Source organism: Strix uralensis, chromosome 13 (assembly GCF_047716275.1).
Source record: "Strix uralensis isolate ZFMK-TIS-50842 chromosome 13, bStrUra1, whole genome shotgun sequence".
Lineage (NCBI taxonomy): Eukaryota > Metazoa > Chordata > Aves > Strigiformes > Strigidae > Strix > Strix uralensis.
The window spans coordinates 16,631,401-16,651,239 of NC_133984.1; the positions used below are offsets into that span (position 1 = coordinate 16,631,401).

General features: G+C 40.4%; 2 protein-coding genes across 2 annotated transcripts in view; one reads left to right on the forward strand and one right to left on the reverse strand.

Annotated features, from left to right (window-relative positions):
• The window catches only part of COL4A6 (collagen type IV alpha 6 chain), a 137,561-nt gene extending 130,479 nt beyond the window's left edge, over window positions 1-7,082 (forward strand). Inside the window, exons 41-45 of the mRNA XM_074882272.1 lie at window positions 243-389; window positions 2,078-2,194; window positions 2,959-3,150; window positions 3,384-3,670; window positions 4,295-7,082. Of these exons, the coding sequence (XP_074738373.1) occupies window positions 243-389; window positions 2,078-2,194; window positions 2,959-3,150; window positions 3,384-3,670; window positions 4,295-4,555 (1,004 nt within the window). The 3' untranslated portion in view covers window positions 4,556-7,082. The remainder of the gene's footprint in view (window positions 1-242; window positions 390-2,077; window positions 2,195-2,958; window positions 3,151-3,383; window positions 3,671-4,294) is intronic.
• A 73-nt stretch (window positions 7,083-7,155) lies between these two features.
• Window positions 7,156-19,821, reverse strand: ATG4A (autophagy related 4A cysteine peptidase). Its single transcript, XM_074882273.1, has 13 exons — window positions 19,737-19,821; window positions 18,072-18,182; window positions 16,815-16,886; window positions 16,348-16,446; window positions 14,962-15,063; window positions 14,331-14,403; window positions 12,910-12,989; window positions 11,894-12,081; window positions 11,713-11,791; window positions 10,686-10,831; window positions 10,055-10,111; window positions 8,773-8,884; window positions 7,156-8,459 (listed from the first exon to the last, which is right to left on the reverse strand). Exons 1-13 carry the CDS (start codon window positions 19,744-19,746, stop codon window positions 8,395-8,397), a joined length of 1,194 nt encoding a protein of 397 aa, XP_074738374.1. The 5' UTR covers window positions 19,747-19,821; the 3' UTR covers window positions 7,156-8,394.
• Between the last annotated feature and the right edge of the window lie 18 nt (window positions 19,822-19,839).

The following is a 19,839-nucleotide window of genomic DNA, read 5'->3' on the forward strand; positions in this document are numbered from 1 at the left end:
TGCACATGGTTTGGGCTGGGGAAAATTTCAGAGCTCCTTCAGTGGGCTTATTTGCAGGACTCTTCACTTTTTAGAGACCGAAATAAGTTAGAGAGAGCTTGACATACCACTTTTTACAAAGATACCCAGTGCTGCTGTACTAAGGCAGTCTTAATTTAGCATGCTTCCCCTTTGTGTCAGTATTATCATCAAAACTGTGCATTTTTGTGGGGTACTTACACTGTCGTTTGCACCGTGTGTAGGTCTCCCTGGCCGACAAGGGGCTCCAGGTATAACCCCACAGCCAGAAGAAATCACAGCCCCTGCAGGTTTACCTGGTCTGCCAGGAATTGATGGTGTCCCTGGCTTTGATGGAGATCCTGGATTCCAGGGCCCAGCTGGAAAACCAGGTAAAAATTACACTCAGATCACTGAAATGCTGCCTTCTGGAAGAGCAACACTACTTTCACAAATGCATTAGGAGGGTTTACAGATTCTTCTAATAAAGGAAATAATTCCAGTAAAATACATACAAATGTCATGTTTTATTGTTACTAGAATATATTTGATAAATTCTGTTCATGCACTTTTATAGTGTTTTCTAATTAGGTTTCCAGAATTAGGTGCAGCAGCCTGTGATGTAGCTGATATGATACCAGCTTTGGTATTAGCAGGTGGAGTGTCGTGAAAATGATTCACCACTGAGAATTATTTGAATTGTCAATGAAATACTGTAACTGGAGAAGTGCTGGGAGCTTCAGCCTGCACCACGGTTGTTCATATTGTTTGGCAAAGCAGCTTTGGTGGGTCCTGCACTGGTTGGCTCTCCAGGGCCCAGCAAGTCCCGATGATTCCTTTCTTAGCACTGCCATCCAGGCAATTTTAAAATGTTAGTATTCTCTTTTATTCATTAATTCCTCTAGAGTGGGAACATCACTCAGCACCAGTCCTTCCCCCTAGATGTTATCCTGAATCCCATCACAGTGGTTAGAGCTGTGTTAGCTCCTAAAGTGAATAAACACGCAGGGAGTAAAAGCTGAGAGAGCCTTTATTAATACTGGTCAGGCAGTCAGGTAACAGACGCTGCAGAGCAGTGGGAAGAGAGAAGTTCACTGGGAAATTACCCCTATTTATACTATTTGTAATGCTTAATCTTTACAAAAGTCATGGAAATGTACACCCATCTGTTTCCCAGTCAGATGTTTCTTTATACTAATATTAACTGTCCACATTACTGATCACAGGTATCTAGCCCTGTGCAATTGCATAATGCCTTCTGTCTCGATACTATTTTGTTATATTTTAATTTGTACCATCCTGAATGCTTATTTTGTTGTTGGTTTATTCAATCCATGCCAGACCTTTCTGCTTTGGGGTCAGGACAGTCCTGAATGGATTCTAAAGGTCTGTAGGCAGGCACCTCCTATTACATCCCACTAACCTTTAAGCCTTTATATTTTGAGCACACTTCATTGCCCTGAGACTTTTTGAAAATTTGTCAGTCAGATGCCTGTCATCAAATATCAGGGGGATGAGGGAAAAGGTGAATTTAGTTCAAGTCAGTGGCTCTAATTTTACATAATATTTAGGCTGAACATCAAGGCCAATTTTCTGGTTTGAAAAAAGGGTGAAATCAAGCAAAACAAGTGACTTCAACTTTTAAGCAAAATTTCAGCAAGGTAGCTCAACTGTCTTCAGCTTACAACAGCTGGACCATTATACCAGAGGATTCTTGTGTTCACAGCGGCAGGAATCTTGTGAGACAGAGATGAGAGGACTTCACAGACTTCCACAAACATCAAATTGAAACCTGAGTCTTAGGTCTGATGTGGCTTCAGACTAAAATCAGTAGCTTATCCCAGATCTCAGACCTGCATTTTCAGCCTTATCTAATGTTCAGCTACATATCTTTATCCTTTAACAGACAATCAGATCATGTGGAATCCCTGTATGGAGTTAGTTGTTTGTAACCACAGCTGTTGCAGAGTGAGCTCTCAGCATGGCTGCTGACAATGTATTTCTTTTCTGGAATATGACTGCAGGAGTGAAGGCATTAGTATGAAGAGATAATGATAGTAAAAACTGTTTTTAATTTCAGGTACAAAAGGTCTGCCGGGAAGATCTGGTTTGAAAGGACGTGATGGTTTACCTGGGTCACCTGGCATAGTTGGGGATCCAGGACCTTCAGGTGCCCCAGGACCACAAGGATTTGAAGGTAATTTTACAATTTGGGGAGCTCAGATCATAAAGAAGCAATCACTAGAATTCTGTTCGCCTACGAGTTCTGCAGAGACCCTCCCCAACACCCACTTACCTGAGGAAGACCAGGGGATGTACATGATCTTGTGTCTTATATCTGCAGTGTAGTGAATTTAATCTTCAGTGATGAAGATTATGTCACATGTCATTGTTTTCTATCACTGCTGGTGTTTCCCTAGGTACAATTCTGAACATCTTTTGGTTTTAATGTTTTGTGGATGTGCGAGTCACCTTGAAGATCTAAAAGAGCAAAATGGTATTCACAGTGAACACAGCTGTGAGGGCTGGATAGTAGAGGAAAGGCACAGTGAGAGAAGGTTTGGATTCTCCACAGATTTGTTGCACATCTCTTGACTTTTCTGCATCAAAGGAATATCATCATGAAGAGCACTATAGCAAAAAATGAATTTATTAGTTTTTGGTTGCTGCTTTGAGATCCTCAGAATTACTGTACTGTGAGATACGTGCTAATACATTGGCACCAGAGTTGTTGGGCTAAGAAAGAAAATTAAATGAGGTAGAAAATGGGTGGGTGCTCCTGTGAAATGACTGCGTTTGGAACTGCTGAGTCTAGTTATTCATATAACATCTATCAAAACTTAGGCTCCTTATTGTACAAGACTGACATAAACACAATGGCAGCAGTGCCAAAATCAGGTACAGAGCCAGCTGATGTCCACACTGCGTGTTAGTAATAGTGACTCCTTTTCTGTCTTCTAGGTGTTGCTGGAAAGCCGGGCTCGCTGGGTTTGCCGGGAATGCCTGGTCGGAGCATGGGCGTTGGATACACTTTAGTGAAGCACAGTCAGTCAGACCAAATCCCACCCTGTCCCATAGGAATGAATAAGCTCTGGGACGGCTACAGCTTATTGTACGTGGAGGGGCAGGAGAAGTCACACAACCAGGATCTTGGTGAGTTGACAGAATTCTCTCAGGCATAAACAATGTCGGCCAAAATCCCATTTCAAATGAGCAGTCTCCATCGGTACCGCAGGTGGCTGTAGTGGAGGTGGTGGAAGTCTGCATGGCCAGAATCTGTACGGGGAGCAGTGTCACCTGAGCCATCCTCCACCGCTCATGTCTGCTGTGTATGAGTTGGAGCATTTGGCAGATGCTTGATGTAGCCACTTCTCCCATTTTTCCAGGTTTTGCTGGCTCGTGTTTGCCTCGCTTCAGCACCATGCCTTTTATTTACTGCAACATCAACGAAGTGTGCTACTACGCCAGCCGAAATGACAAGTCCTACTGGCTGTCCACCACTGCTCCTATCCCCATGATGCCGGTGGACAGTGTTCAGATCCCACAGTACATCAGCCGGTGCTCGGTATGTGAGGCACCTTCCCAGGCTGTGGCTGTGCACAGCCAGGACATCACCATCCCACAGTGTCCCCTTGGCTGGCGCAGCCTATGGATAGGATACTCCTTCCTTATGGTAAGGATACTATTGCTAATGCAAAGGCAGCTTTAAACATTTCTAGATCTCCTTGATTAGGTGACTGAGACTGTATTCTGAGTTGCTTACAGGAGTAGAGCCCTGTATCTCCTTGCCCTAGGGCTTTTCTTTATCAGCTGGCCTGCTGTGGCCTTTCTGAGTTTGTTCCTGTTTAGGTGGCCGCCTCACCTGTACCGCTCAAGTTCGGTAGTAACCTTGATGCAGTAGTTCTGTATTGCCACAGATATTCTTTGTTCTTCAAACCTTTAAATGTGAAAATGCTAATTAAGCTACAGCATTGTCTTAATCCCCTCAGTGGAAAAAGTAGAACATTTTCTATTGCTCTAGACTGTTAGAAAAATATGAAGTCAGCGTTATTGTTTCCAAATTTTCTCAACTTGCAAGGGAAAAGCTGGATTTCCATTATACCAGGCCTGTATATTCAGCCTAAGTACATTCTTTTGCTGCTTCACCTCTAGCCCTGCCTCAAAAGACTGATGGACATAGCCAAGGTATAATTTTGGTTGCCTGTTTTACTCCTTTTAATGATGGAGCTGGAGGACTCCCCTGTTTACCTCCCATTCTGTTCCTTTGAACTCATTCAAATTGACGTCTTTATTTCAGCATACTGCGGCTGGTGCAGAAGGTGGAGGTCAGTCCCTTGTCTCACCTGGTTCTTGCCTGGAGGATTTCCGTGCCACTCCATTCATTGAATGCAACGGTGCTAGGGGCACGTGCCATTACTTTGCAAACAAATACAGCTTCTGGCTGACGACAGTTGAACAGTCGCAGCAGTTTGTCAGTGCTCCTCCCTCGGAAACTCTGAAAGCAGGACAGCTTCGAACAAGGGTCAGCCGTTGCCAAGTGTGCATGAAGAACTTGTAGTAACAAAAATGCAGTAACATTAACAGTCTTTGTTACCTAAGACTAGACATCACTGATGTGAAGAAGGATAAATTCATAAACCTGTTTGTGTGTGGTTGATGGGTGAATCAAGATGGCCAGAATTCTACAAAAAGTGTCAAGTCCAGGAGTTTGACTGCACACAGAGGAGGGAAAGACCACTGCTCTGAAACCTCTTTTTTATGGAACATGGTGCTATGCTTTCACTTCAATGGTTTTTTCTCCCCTCATTTATGGCTACCTCAGGCAGTCTCTGCGAGTTCCTTATTCAGACCGAAGAGTAACTGATGTCTCGCATTACACCACTCCTCTGTCCAAGGCACATGCCAGTCATCAACAAGAAAGACTCTTCAAAAGTTACGCTTGATTAGTGTCTTTGCAAACAGTATTTGGTCTAGTGTAAGGGAATGAAGACTCGTTCTCCTGTGAAATACAGAGCTAGCTAAAATTTATCAGTGTATTGTAGGTGACTTAGAAACACTAAGCGTTACTGGTTGATAACTGACTTCCTTAGGAAGACTCAAAAGATTAATTTGGTTTGCTTTGCTTATTAAACAGATGGGACATTCTTTCCTCCAGTGACAGGGAATCAATTCTAATCCAGACTCTCATCCAGGGTTGACTTTAAAGAGCTACCCCAGTGAAAAATGCGATTTTTGATGTGAAGGTGAATCCAAACCACCTCTAGCATTTTTCATAGCTTTCTGCTGAAATATATTCCATGTCTGCTTCGAGGTCTGTGCTTATCTTCTTGCAGTCAAATGATGTGCAGCCACCAGAAACATTTCATTACTATGAACATAAATTTCCTATCTGAGGTAGCCTTGGCCCACTTGTTTTGTAGTTATTCAAGCTGTGTGTATTTGAAAAGTAGAGGCTTCACTAGATAGCATGCAAGCTTATGCAAACACAGAAGTAAGCTGTTACGGGATGGGCATTTTTAATTTCTACGGACACAGATGTGTTATATGCTGCTTCCGCTGGGCTTCATTTCTGTTAGTTTAAAAAACTGTATTTCTCGTATATGCACTGTTAACTAGTCACTCTTTCCTTCAGGGCATAATTAAAGAGAAGTGCCACTAATTGTATTATCCTTGTATATTTTGAGGGAAAGCCATGAAAAAGGTATGCTAAGATAGATATATATATATAATGAATTCATTGAGCCAGGCTAAAGTTATTATCAACTTCTCTAGAGTGACACATATGAAATCATATATTGACATTCAAGGACATTTGAAAGAAGTGCCTTGCAAATATGCTATCACTTTGGCTTAAAAATCTTTAAGACAAAATTGTTCAAAGAATTATTATTAATGGAAGACTGAGACATTATTTTAAAGTATTTCTTTACAAGGTTCTAGGGTTGTAGCTCTATCCAGCAAAGTACTTACGAACATGCTTACTTTTAAGCAGATAACATTTTTACCTTTAATGATTATTTACATGCATATTATCTTCCTAGATTAGGGTCAGAAAGCTCTGCATGTTCTAGAGTTGAACCACACTGGAGATGAGCAGGGAATTTGTGAAGAACAATTTAGTCTTTCATTTAACTTATTCCTAATTGTGAAAGATCAGCAACTGCTTTGGATGTATTTTGTAACGATCTTTAAGGCGTTTTAACACTCCTGACTGGCAATCTTTTTATGCAGAATATCCAATCCACTCCTTAGCTGTTCTAGCTCAGACAGATCATATTGTATTTACATCTTGGGTTATGCAAACTCAACTTTAAAACTCTGTGTGCACACAGTGAAGCTCATGACTTTTTGAAAATTTGTGCAAATAACTGGCAAACTACAACAAACATTTCAGCCATTGGGCTCTCCTGGTGCTATAAGGGGTGTCAGTCAGGTGTTGCATCTGCAGGGACTTGGTTTTATTTTTGAACATGAACACATGCAAATACAATTAATTTTTTCCCCAGGATCAGAGCCCGAGGCACGCCTTAAGCACCGCTATCTCTAGGGAACTGCCTCTGCTGCAGTAACCTGGCTCCACTGCTATCGGTGTCCGAACTCCAGCAGGATCAACAAGCCCAGCCTTTGGCCACACAAACCATTCTGTCAGGTGCATCACCAGCCCCCTTTTCATAAATCTGTTTACCCCCCCCCCAAGAATACTTCAAGGTCTGCAGGGCCAAGACCTCCTCTCTGAAGAGTGTTTACGAAACAGCTAAGAACTATGTGGGGAATAAGTATACTCCACTGATTGATTTTTTTAAAATTATTTTTATTTTTTAAGTTATGTGCTTCCTTTTTTTTTAGCAGTTACTGCTCAAAACTGAGCATTTCAGAGCAAGGGCTTCACTTTTGTCTGTGGAGAGGGCTACAATTGCTGTTACATGAACAGTAATTAATACATGAACTTAATTAAGAAGTAATGGTTTATTTTAAAAAAAAAAACCATGCAGCTAATCCATGGAGAGGGGAAGAAAATGCTATTTTTTCTAAGTGTATAGTTTCCAAACTGCGGTTAATAAACGCTGAAGGCAAACAAGATGAAATATGATCTGGTTAACTATTTTCTTGTAAATCCCACTGGCCCTGGTCAAGAAGTGCACGTGAGAGGAGACAGCATTCAGTGTTTCTCTTTGTTGTCATTTATTGGTGAAGATGAAACTGCGATTCATGTCCATTACACTATCATGACAAAATGACCACAATGGGGACTGTCTGATAGTAAAAAGGAACTTTATGATGGATTAAGAGATCTTTGCCTTTAATTATTCTGAGCAGGTTTTCTTATGGCTGCTAGAGAAATACTCTGCCTCAGAAACAAAACCACCCAGGCTGTTCTGATAAACCTGTAGAATTAAGGCACTTTTACCAAGACAGATTTCAAAAGGCAACAAGTCAAAAACCAACAATTAAGTAATTTGCATATGCCTATATATTAAGTTTTAAGATAACCTGGTTTTATATTTAATTCACACAAACAGATTAACAAAATATAGCAGCATACAACCTATGAAAAGCTTAAGAAATTTATTAGATGCACAGATAAAGTGCTGTAACAGAGAAACTTGTGTAAATCTTTTTTAAAATAAATAAGGTACAGTTAAACCACCCTTGACTCATTTTAGCTCCAAAAGAAAAGTCAGCCTAAGTTTTAATGATTTGAGTTTTAAGGTCAAGGTGAATATATCATAACTATAGCAGTGGTTGTGATCTATATCAACTATTTGAGTCTCCTGTTCCTCTTGAGGTTTCCCAGAAACAGGAAGGCTATTGCAAAACGTATACATTAGACATAGTTCCTTTTACAGAAACATTTTTGTAATAAAGTGTGGTTGCTCAAATACATGTTAAAATATTTAACAAGGAAACAATTTGCTTCTGATCCAGTCGATCTTTTAAACAAGACAATGTACTTTTTCTATGATGCAGCCCACAGGAGGGAACAGAAGTGAAGTAAACATCCTCCTTAACTGAAGACTGTTTTGCTTTAAGAACTAAACTATTGCATTATATGAGAGCAAGAAATATCTGTTCCGTGTTATCCCTTTCTCCAAACATACAGCCCATCGATATACTTATTTTTGCCTTCATCTCAAAGTTCCATTTGTCTTCAGGAAAGACACACATTAGAAAGAGGTTCCCTTTAAGGGTCATCTTAAGATCTTTTACTGCCTTTCCATCTGGGGAAGCTCTTTGACAGAAGGAACTGTCCCTGTCGGAGTTTTGGATGCTACTAGGTTTTTGTGCTCTGTCATCTGTAACTTCAGGCACTTTGGGGCTAACATGGCTGTTTGATTTAAGTCAATGCAATAATATTAGCAATATGTTCAATACTCAGAAGGGTCACCACAGTTTTCTTCATACACTCAGGATTTCAAATTCTTCTTCCAATTCAAACAGCTTGTCAGTAGATTCAATGAGTTCTGGGAAAAAAAAAATAGAATCTGTAGACATGCCTTTAAGAAAAAAACAACAAAAAAACCCCTTTTCTGGAACGTGTCCTTCAAGGTATTTTGTAAGATTAAAATATATATATATATATATATATATCTCTGTGCTAGCAATTGTATGTGGCCTGTTTGGATAACTGTCTGATATTCTGTAGGAATAAGGTATTTAGCCACATGGTGCTTGCTTGACACTTAGGAAAGCACAGCTATTCTGGCTGTGATCATTGTTCTGTTGGCCTACGAGGACCACTCTGCTGCACAAGAGCACTGTCAGTCGGTACCACACCTGCTCCCGTGGTTGTCACTTCAGGCTTTGTTGGCGGTACAAAAGGAGGCCAGTGCGGTGGGTGCTTCTGGACCAGCTCGAACATCCGTAGACTCTGTTGCTTTAGGATCTCCTGAGGACAGAATACCGTCATTTTAAAAGATGCCCCAAGAGAACCTTCAAACACAAAAAATGTCTGCTTCATTAAAAACGTTTTTAATTATGTATGTCTGTCAAAACCCAAAGGCTTTATGCAGACATACAGTGAACACCTGTTACTTCAAGTCCCTGCCATGATGAATCCCTGCCTCACAGATCTCTAATATTTTCCTAGTTGAAAACACACCTGGCAGACAGATCTCTTGAACGGTCCCACAAGTTATCAGTGTGTTATAACTAGCTTTGATATCCAGACACATATAATTTTGTTTACATATAGCAAGCAGACACCAAGAACATACAATATTTTCTGCCTTTTAAAAGAAAATCACTTGCATGGATCTATCTGTGTTCAAGTTTTCTGTTGATCAATGGGAACAAAATGTAGATCTATCAGCTCCAAGAAAACCCAACAGATTTTGAAGGATAGGTTTTGATCAGGAGAAACAAGTTATTATTGAAGGCAAATTCCACTCCTCTTCAATCAGGTAAGCTACATCATATCCTGTATTTCAGTTATTTACAAACTGCTTTCCTTAGCCTTTTTTCAAAATAAATGTCCAGAGGTTGGTGTTACTTCACATTCATACTTCTGTTGCTTAGTATACCAAGTGCATGCAGAAATGTCCTAAAGTCTTTTTCTTGTGGCAGCAAGCACCATCTGGGTGTCCCACAGGAGCTGGGGGGGTTCAGCACTTAGAGAATCAGATCTTTTGTGGTACCAGGGACTAACAGTCATAATTAGAACATGTAACAGTATATTATGTCAAACAATAAAAAAGGATCAGGAAGCAAATCAATAAATAAATAGCTACAACATGGCAGTTAAAACTTACTTCTAGCATTTATTTCTCAGTAAATGAGTAAGTTTTAGCCAGTAACAAGAGTAGTGCTAAAAAAAGAAAAACTTAATGGTATATATTTACACTCGTTTGCCAAGTGGCAGGGTTCATGGCTGTCAAAATGCTGAACAAGCTTCACTTAGCAAGTCAGTAGTATTGGCTTACCCTGATGCATTAATGCATTCTTCTCTATGCCTCATTTAATTTGCGCTCAGAAAAAGATGTAATGGGAATTTCCTTTTTTTTTTAAAAAAAAAAGTATACATTATTTCATCCAAAGCAAATGAAGATAGTAGTATTACCTTTTGTACAAGACTACACCAGTTATCAAAATCACATTCTTCTTTGCAAAAGAAGCCCTAAGGGAAAAAAGTAGGAATATTAAATAATAACAGTATGTCAATGAGTGAAGGATGCTGTGGTATCTTTATGCATTGTTTAGAGCTTTAGAAACATGTCTCAAGTGACAACCACCCATAACCCAACCAAAGAGTACTGGCATGGGATGAGATTTAACTTCTTCAGCTACCACAGTACTCTTGTAGAAGTCATCCAGTATATGTCACAAGTAATTCCATTTAAAGATTTGTAAATTATGATATAAATTAAGTAATTTGTCCAGAGTGACCATGCATATATGGTAGTGATGGAATAAACTAAGGAAACCTGATTCAGTTCCTTGCTTTGACCTTCAAAACACTTCTTGCAAAAGGTAAATGCTGCTCAGTAAAGAATATGAATTAGCTCCCTAGGATACAGTCACTTCCCTGCTTGACCTAAGATTAATGTATCCAATGCAGTTTATATATAAACTACCACGTCTTCACTTTTAGATTGTAGACGACTTGATTCTGCTGAAGGAAATGCATTATCAATATACAGAGGTATTACTCTGAAATAAAGCACACACATCTGTTACTTCCTAACACCTACTAAAGCTACTGAAGGGTCCAAATTCATGATCTTCATTCTGTGTGGGGCTTGCTGGCAGTGGAAGCTCTGGTCATCAACTGTACCATTTTCTTCTGAGTCTACAAAACTTTGAGTGGTGTGAGGGTCCAAATAGATCAGCTCATTGCCTGTATGGGTAAAATCCAGATGTTGATAATAAGCAAGACTAATAAGCACTTATTCCATCTAGACTTGTAAAACAGAAATTAGATTATCATCACAGTCCATATCTAGACTTTCTAGCTAGGGAGTCTTTAAGAGAATTGGAAAATTAGACACAATAGTTTCTCACAGGGTATTTAGTATCATTTTCTATTATGACCTATTACTGTAGATTTTTTGGTTGGTTTGTTCTACCTTTGTCACATACTTTCCTTTTTCTATGTGAAAATCTCAACTGTTGTAATCCCTAACATTCCACAGATCAAAAGGTACAGGATGACCACAAATGCAATCTCTAATCCCATTAGGCATTCATTCAGAAATTGGAACAAAGAAGTCTGAATAAAACAGTTCAGGTTTTATAGAAGGAAGAAAAAAAAAAAATCCATAAAGTTATGGCTCCAACTAGGGGGAAATCTGAAAGACATGGAAGAAGGGTGAAAAAGATACTGCTATCAGAAAAAGTTTGAAATACAAGAAAATAATTTAAGAAAACTGTGAAGCAAAATAAAAAAAAAGACACCCTTCATTAGGAAGTATTAATGATTAGGAAAAATTCAGTATTTTAGTAGTAGTGACATTCGACACTTGTCAAATGCTATCAGCTATTCTTAGTGTGTTGTTCTTGCTTATATCATTACTTATTTTTATGTCAAGCTTTGCTGCTACTTTTCTGTTCCTGTAAGGGTGATATCACACTGTTCCTGAAGTATTTGAGGTATGTTTCTTTGTTTCTACTTTTTTCTCATGCTTGAACTGCTTACTATTTCCCCTTCCAAAAACAACCACAACCACCCTTTCTCTTTCAATCATATGCATATTTGGAGTAAGTTTCTTTTTTCCTTACCTAAAAATCCTATGAAATAATAGGCATTATTTGGTTTCCCTCCTAATGCTCCCAAAGACTGTGGCATCTTAAAGCATTCCTAGTTCAAAGGGAGAAAAATGAAATTGGTTTGTTTATTGATATAACAGATACCTGAACTTATTTCACAATAACAAACAACTAACTGAAAAAAAACCCTTACTTTAAACGCATCGATATATACTGGATTTATGTGATTTATCCCTAGCCGTAGAGGTATAATAAGCAAGAGGGGCTTCCAGCCTGTGCAGAATCCTGCTGTGTTCTTATTTCGGCCAAGAGCACTTCTGTGCACATGTGCACTGCTGTGGGCCGCACTGCTGCTCTGGGGAGGGGACCAGCACATTTTCTCTGGGGGGAAAAAGAAACAGAAATCAGTAAATGCACGAAGGAACGCAGAGCAGATCTGCCTCTCCATCATGAATTAAGCTACTTTGCCAGACCTCTTTAGAGAGCTCCTGTTTTAAGACAAAAGGAGCAGGGCATGGAAATTGTAACTATTTAGTAGAAGTAATTCTAGCAGACAGAGTATGTGCTGGCACATTAGTGAGACATGAGATAAAAGACTGGGGGATGAAAATTTAAGACTGAAGTTACATTCACTACTAGCATTATTAATACTGTCAAGCTTTGCCCATGAAATGTCAGGGAAATGAAACGGCAAAGATGATAGCATTAGAAACTCTTCACTTCCAACGATGTGAATGTAAAATAAGTAGGGACTAAAGTAGAAATAGGCTGTGGCTAAATACCACTTGTAAACCCACCTTTCTTAAAACTGAAAATTAAGCCTGGCCATGTGTTTCTCTAGGATCTGCCCCTGGCTTCTCTTTTGCCTGACAAAAGCACATTTCTTTGGCAAACTCTGTATTAAAAACTGTGTATTTCTACATACTGCAACTTCATTCCATTTCTAGGGTAGGAGTTTAGACAGCACAGGCCAAACTCCATCTTCTCCCAAACTGCGTGGTATTTAAGCTGGCCACCAAAAAGGCCTCCATCGTTCTGTGTTAGCTTTAGTTCTGGACACCCAAAACCTCAGTTTGCATTTCCTTTATTCCTTTTCTTACCCTGCAAACAAGCACGGATGGCCCAAAAGTATTTTGTTCATATTTAGATACATTCAGGAAAGTGGAGTCAAATCAAAAACTGTAACCAGAGAACTAATGTTTCACTTACTGATGTCTTCAATGACCACTGTGTTGTCCATAGATACATAAACTGCTAATGAATTCCATTCATCAAATAAAGCAAGCTTCCTAGAAAACATTAAGGTAATAATTAATAGAAACTAATTAGGACCACGAGAGTAGCTTTTCATTCAGGACAATTAGATGGTCCTTCAGTAAAAAAATTGTTTCTTTGGAAAAACATATTTGTTGGATTTTTTTTTAAGTCTCCATGTAATAGAAAGATCACTTTGAATATTTAATGTTTAATATATTTAGAAAAATAAATACTGAGTGGTACCAGGAAAAGTACACACACTGTACCATGTGAAAACTGTTTTGTCCTTTTGCCAAATGCAGTGATAGTAACAGCTCAACCACATAATTAGGTTTATTACATTTTATTGCATTTAACAGCCTCTCCATTGGGACCCTGCCCATTGTGCCTGGCATTGTCCAGGGAAGGAAAACATTCCTGTGCCACTTCTGCACATTACTTTTTGCATAATAAGTTCCACTACATTCAGCGGAACTATTTCTGTGCATGTGTGGACAGCAGACTTGGGCCATTAAAACCTTGATCAGCTAAAGGTTTTCAGCACCCAAAAATTAGGAGGGAGGCATTACAGCACACGGGTTTCTGTCCACTTGTGTGAAATCCAAAACGCTGGGGCACGGAGCTACACTATTAAGCTGCACAGGCTGAGTCAGCTGTCTAAAATAAGCCAGAAACACCTGTATATGAGCACTAAGCCATGAAGAATTTGTAAGTGAAAAGAGCTGGAGGCCAGGGCATGCTTTAGCTCCTCTCTCTCTCTCCAGAATGTATGTCTGTCCCAGGGCTGCAAAGAACTGCTGCTGAGCACTCAGCTGCAGTCTAGCCTCCACTTGAGATCTGGCATCTCCACCTATCCCTCAAAAACAGAACAGTCAACTCTTTGAAGTGTGACTTTGAGACTAGGAGGAGCTGCCCCTGCTCTGTGAAGCAGCCTTCAGGCAGAACTGGAGCTCAGTGAGGAAATGCAGTTGGGTTCCCTCCTGGGCCTGGCTGCCTTCACTCTGGTGTTTCATACCAGCACTCTAATCTGCAAGGTGGCACACAAATCTGCACTGTGCCGTTTTGTGGAAGGGAACACGTCTCTGGTGCTTACTGGTCAGGGCATGGAGACGCCACAGCAGGAGAGACCTTCTTGCTGGTCTTCCCCAGGCTCTTGGTATATTAAAATTCACAACTCACCCATTCCCAACTCAGTACCTGCCTGCCAGGCTGCAGCATCATGGCCCGCACTGTGCTTACAAACACACGGTGTGTATGTTCCTGATTCTGAGGGAGACCAGCCTTTAAAACTGCGTCTTGGGCCTTATCTTGGTGTCTGAGCTTAGCTGCCCCAGGGGAGTACATTCTGAATGAGCTAGTGTGATCTGACTTACTTTAGTACTTGAGCAACTGTATTTGGTCCAAACCATTCTCCAATTGATTTCCCCTCTCCGACACCCATCTGTGCTGTTTTTATGAGGGAAAACACAGACACAAAAAAAAAAACCACCACAACAAAACACAGAGAGTCTGGTTACAATGTATGTTAAATAGCATGACCTACTAATATTTTGTCATACATTCTAGAGCAACTGCAAACTGTATTTAGCAACAACAACTATTTTCTCAATCTATGCTCTTTTCAAATCTTAATGACTGCTAGTTCCTTTACAAGAAGTTTCTAAACTGTAATGAGAATTACAAATGTTAGTGTCCTTTATTAAAGATTACAGCAATAAGCTTCAGGACTGTCTATTTTAATACTATCCACACTGGTACCCAAGGCTTACATACTTCATCAAGAGCTAGATTCTAGTATACAGATTTATTTAGGTCTCAGTGAGTAACATTTCTGAATTATTATACTTTGTACCTATTTGCATGCATTTTTATTTATATATAAACATACACATTGTCTTCATAATCATCTTTATAAAATTTTGAATTAACATATTTCAAATTAGAAAGTTGCAACACAGTAGGAATTTCAGTGGGGGGAAAAAAAAAGTTGATGTGTGTTCTTACCCATTTGGTGGATGGAATAACAGCAATCCTTTCTATCTAGAAAGCACCGTAAGATTCTGTGATATTCTTCTGGTTGTTTTTTGTGTTTTTCCCATTGCCAATCTTACAGGAAGAAAGTTATACAGATCAAAAAATAATATTTCCATCATCCCAATCAAATTTCTAGATCGTACAAAGTCATACAATGAGATGTTGAAAGACTTAATGTACAATTCATCTCTAATATTTACATTTTGTTTAGAGTTCCTAGAAGCCACACCTTGTCATTTATTATGAAGCTGTCCTTTATCATCACAGGCTAGATTGTGAAAACTGGGAAAATAAAAATGTCAACTGCAACTATATTCTGAGCGATCACTGCTGAGAATTGATAGCTATTGCTGTCTGTGAGCTTCCAAGATTGTTTAAAACTATATGCTCTGTTTAGATTTTGTTAGATTTCTAAGCATAATGTAAGCATTTCTAAGATAATAATATAAGATACATAAAGCAAAGTCCAAACATAACATTGGCCCTCTCCCACAGCAAAATCCAGAACACAGCTTTACCACGTATTCTCTTGCTTCTAACTTACCTCCCATTACTGACAGAGAAGTACATACACAGGGCTGATGATACTACAAAGTAGTTGCGTACTACAAGTTCATATTCTACTTTTTCTCAGCTAATTTGTTTGTTTGCCTGCTCCTTCAGTTAAGTCTTTGCACCTCCATTCTGTGGATTCAGTTATTCAAGTGGATAAATCTTTCTGTGGATTCAGTTATTGAAGTAGCTGAACCCATAAAGCACACTGCTGTAGAAACCACAGCACAACAGCGTAAGGATTACAGACCTCACCGCAGTAATTTAATTGATACAGCAGCTACACACAGACCAGACCTATGATACTCACCCGTGATCCCGGGATGTAGGTGTTGATGCAGGCTTAAGAGCTTGCACTAATGGGTTCTGCTGTGGGGTTTGCACCTCAGGCTGGTGACGGGTGAGTGGTCTGTGAAGTACTTTGTATGATGTCTATCACTATGTCACTATTCACACCGTCACTGTGTGCGAGCGTTTGGTGGCTATGTAAGCAATGAAGAGAAGGGTAAGAACTCAGACCCAGGGTGGCAGGTTTTCCCTTGACCTCAACTTGCGTATTACTCAGAAAGATTTATAAAATAACTACAGTGGGATTCCCTGCTTGTCCTCCCTCTGTTTCTATTTCTCTACTTACGGCTGGCATGATTTCACCCCATCAGACAACAATAATTCACTAGTAACTTCTATCAGGGCATCAGAGAAAGTTTCATTCATAAATTTAGGTTTTCTGTTTTTATGGAAGACTACAATAAAAAATAAACAGTCTCCAAACACCACCAAAGTTCACTCAGCAACAGTACTCGCCTCTTCCTAAGTGTCTGCAGATCAGTGCTTGCGCCAGCATCATCTGCCCACACCGCAGCATACATCCCCAGCCAGCATCAGAGGAAGGGCCGGTGCCTCCTGTTAGAAACGTTCATTACAATCAATATGGGCTTTAAAATGAGCGCAGAGCCACAGAGAAAATTTCAGACTTAAAATTCTCTTAACAACCGCCCTATGGATCAAAGGCACTGAGCAAGATCTTTTCTTTCCATATTGCTGGTCTAACTTTACTGCTTGCTCTACAAACATGAAGACCTGATTATATGCAGGTACAAGTAAACACAATTTTTAATAGCTTTAATATTTTGTTTGCATAAGCAGTTAAAATGATGCTCAAAATGTTCTAATACTGTAAAAATCAATTGTTTATGATAACATGTCCACGATAACATCACTAATCCTGCTATCTAATTTATAAAAAGGCAGCGGGTCTGCTGCATACTCACCAATAGGTGAAAACTTTCTTCTATACGTAAACCAGAGACGAGCACTTATATCCAACAATAACTTAGATTTGTCTGGAATATTTTTAAGAGGAAAGAAATTATTAAAATAGAAAAATTCTAATTTTCCCCATACAGTCAATATATAGAGTGCACAGAAGACTCCTGTTAGCTTTGACGTGTAAGACCCTTAATACTTAAAATATTTTTAGCTGTTTAAAAACAGAGAGCTTTTGTAGACTGCTAATTAAAGTGAACTTATTAAGGATGAAGTAATTATTACCCAGTGAAGTTTTTACAAGGTGTTTGGAATGACTATGCCCAGCTTGAATGAAACAATGATGGAGAACTATGTCCTCAGGAAAGAACTGGTAAAGCAAGTTAAGAAAGGTGAAGAATTTCTACAAGAATTTCAACATGGAATTATGCATTACCTCCAAACCCCATACAAAGTCATTTTAAGAAAAGATTAATAATTTTAAATTTCATTAAATCCCTCTGGGGTTTTTTAACACATGCAATTACAGAATTCTCTCAAAGGCTCTGAAGAATTCTTAAGAATCTTATTTGCTGCATTTTCTCTGAGCTGTGGCTCAGACTGACTGGCCTTTTCAAGGGACCCTTCAGCCGACCAAGGTTGTGTGCGGTACCCTTGGCTGTCCTTGAACACCACGCCTGCATCGACGGCCACTGCCTGCGACATGGAACACAGGAGGATGCCTTGGCTTCTCCCCAAGGAGTAAAACTCACTTCTGAAATCTTATTTTTCTATGGTGTGTAAATACAGCATTCTGCTATGACATTTAGGTCTTATATTTATTTTCATCAAAATACAGTACGTGCCCTAGATTAATGTTTTTAAATTATTATTATTATTATTATTTTGAAATATCATTTTAGTTGCAAATAACAGGCTGCAAACAGCATCCCTCAAGGGAAAATAACATTAGTAATACAGAACATTCCCCAGAAGTTATTTATTTATCTATTTCAGAGGCATTTGATGTTGAGAAGTGACCAGCCTCATACCTGACTAGTCTTTGCTACAAGATCTCTTTGCATGATTTACAGTAGAAAGTACATTGATAAACTGGTTTCATTATAGGATGAATGCCACTGCTTACAGTTGGTTCCTTGATGACGGAGAAAAATAAACTTCTCTCATGAGACATGTAGAGAACTTAAGGAAATCAGGAGATGCTGCATGTGAATCTGTGAACGCTCTACAGATTTGACAGATAATTTTCATTATGAAGATACCTGTGTTTAGGTGGTGTTGCCTTCCCAGAATCCACACTGGCTCATCGGTTTCTGGAAATTCTTCTAAGTAGTCAGACAAAATAGTGATCTGGTTTTCGTACCTAGATAAAACTGAACAGGAATACACAAAATTCAAACTCCATTTTATCCCTTTGTTCTTTTATGAGTTCTTAGACTGAACTAGTTGTAGCTAGTGTTTGCAGTCTTTGGGTCTTCCGAACAGTGCTGCCAGCTGCATCTAGTCTTTCCTTTTAACAAGCTGTTCTGTCACTGAAATATCCCATGTCTTGGCTGGTTTTTATTTTGATCCTCAGCAAGTGCTGAGAGAATAACATGGCTGACACCTTGATTATAAGCAGTCTGACTGAAGCCAGTAGCAGAAGTTCAGGATGACTGCAGTGAGAGTAAGATTTGATTCACGGAAATGAGGAAAGGAAAAAACAATTTAGGCATCACTGTGTATGTGCCCATGCTTGATTTTAAATGTACAATATTGCCACTTAGTGATTATGGCCTTGTGCTTAATGGGAAGCATGTCAAAAGTGTTAGCAACACTGGGTTTTACCTTCCTAACTGAGATTTGAAACACTTCAGAAAAAAAAAAAAAGTGTATTATTATTATTCAACACTAAATCTATTTAGTGTAAATAACAAATTATAATTAATACTACTAAAAGAAGACAGTTCAATCATTTTTTAGATCATTGAAGCAGGGTTTTGTGGTAGAGTGAAACAGGCCTTCAAGCATAAAAACGAATGTAAAATCCTTTCTTTTAGATAACAAGGAATATACTGCTAAAAAACTAAAGTTGAAAGCGAAAGTAAACAATTATATTTTACTCTTCAAGTAAGTGCACATATATACAGTATAAAGAATGAATAATCAGCAGGTAAACATTAAAAAAAAGCCAAAACGTTTCATGTAAAAGTATTAATCGGCAGTGAAATTGAGCTGCATCACCCTCTGATTCGAGAACCCCGGGCCAGTGCTGCCAAGCACTGAGCTAGACCTTCCCTGCATCTTAGCGCAGGCAGCTGTTAAATTATATTATAAACTTCTTTAAGGCTGTCTGCAGAGCAAAAGAACCCCTCACACTGTGCTCTGTGTTCTCCGTCAGAAAACTCATCACTCATTGCTCTTACAGAGTAAACAGTCTCTTTGCGAGTCCAAAGACTTAAAACACTCTCGCCCCTCGACACCCAGCCCGGGAGAGCCGCGTCCCCCCGCCGCGGCCATGTCTCCCTCCCGCACCCGCTGCCGTACAGCACCTCAGACCACCCGGGAAGGAACTCCCGGCTCTCCCGTTCCCCTCCCGCAGAGCCCCGACCCTCCCACCGCCGAAGCCCGGCAGAGCGCTCCCCGCAGGGCGCCGGGGCTAGCGGCGGCGACACCGGCCTCAGGCCGCCCCGGCCGAGCCCCCCCCGCCGCCAGCAGCCCCCTGCCCCCGGGAGAGGCCGCGGGGCACCGGCCCTCCCCGCCAGGCACGACAGAGGGCAGCGACACCCCACCCCCCGCCTCTCCCCTCAGCCCGCGGGCGCCTCCCGCCGCGGCGCGGCCCCGCTGGTGGCCCCTGGGGCGGGCTAGCCGCCGGCCTGGCCCCTCGCCACCGCCGCCCCGCTCCCCCTCCGCGGCCTCGCACTGCTGCCACCACCGCCGCCCCTCACCCGACTCCATCCTCCCGCTGTCACCATCCTCCTCCTCCTCCTCGCCCCGACACGGAGGCACAACACGGCCACGGCGCGCGGCGCCCCGGGAGCTGTAGTCCCG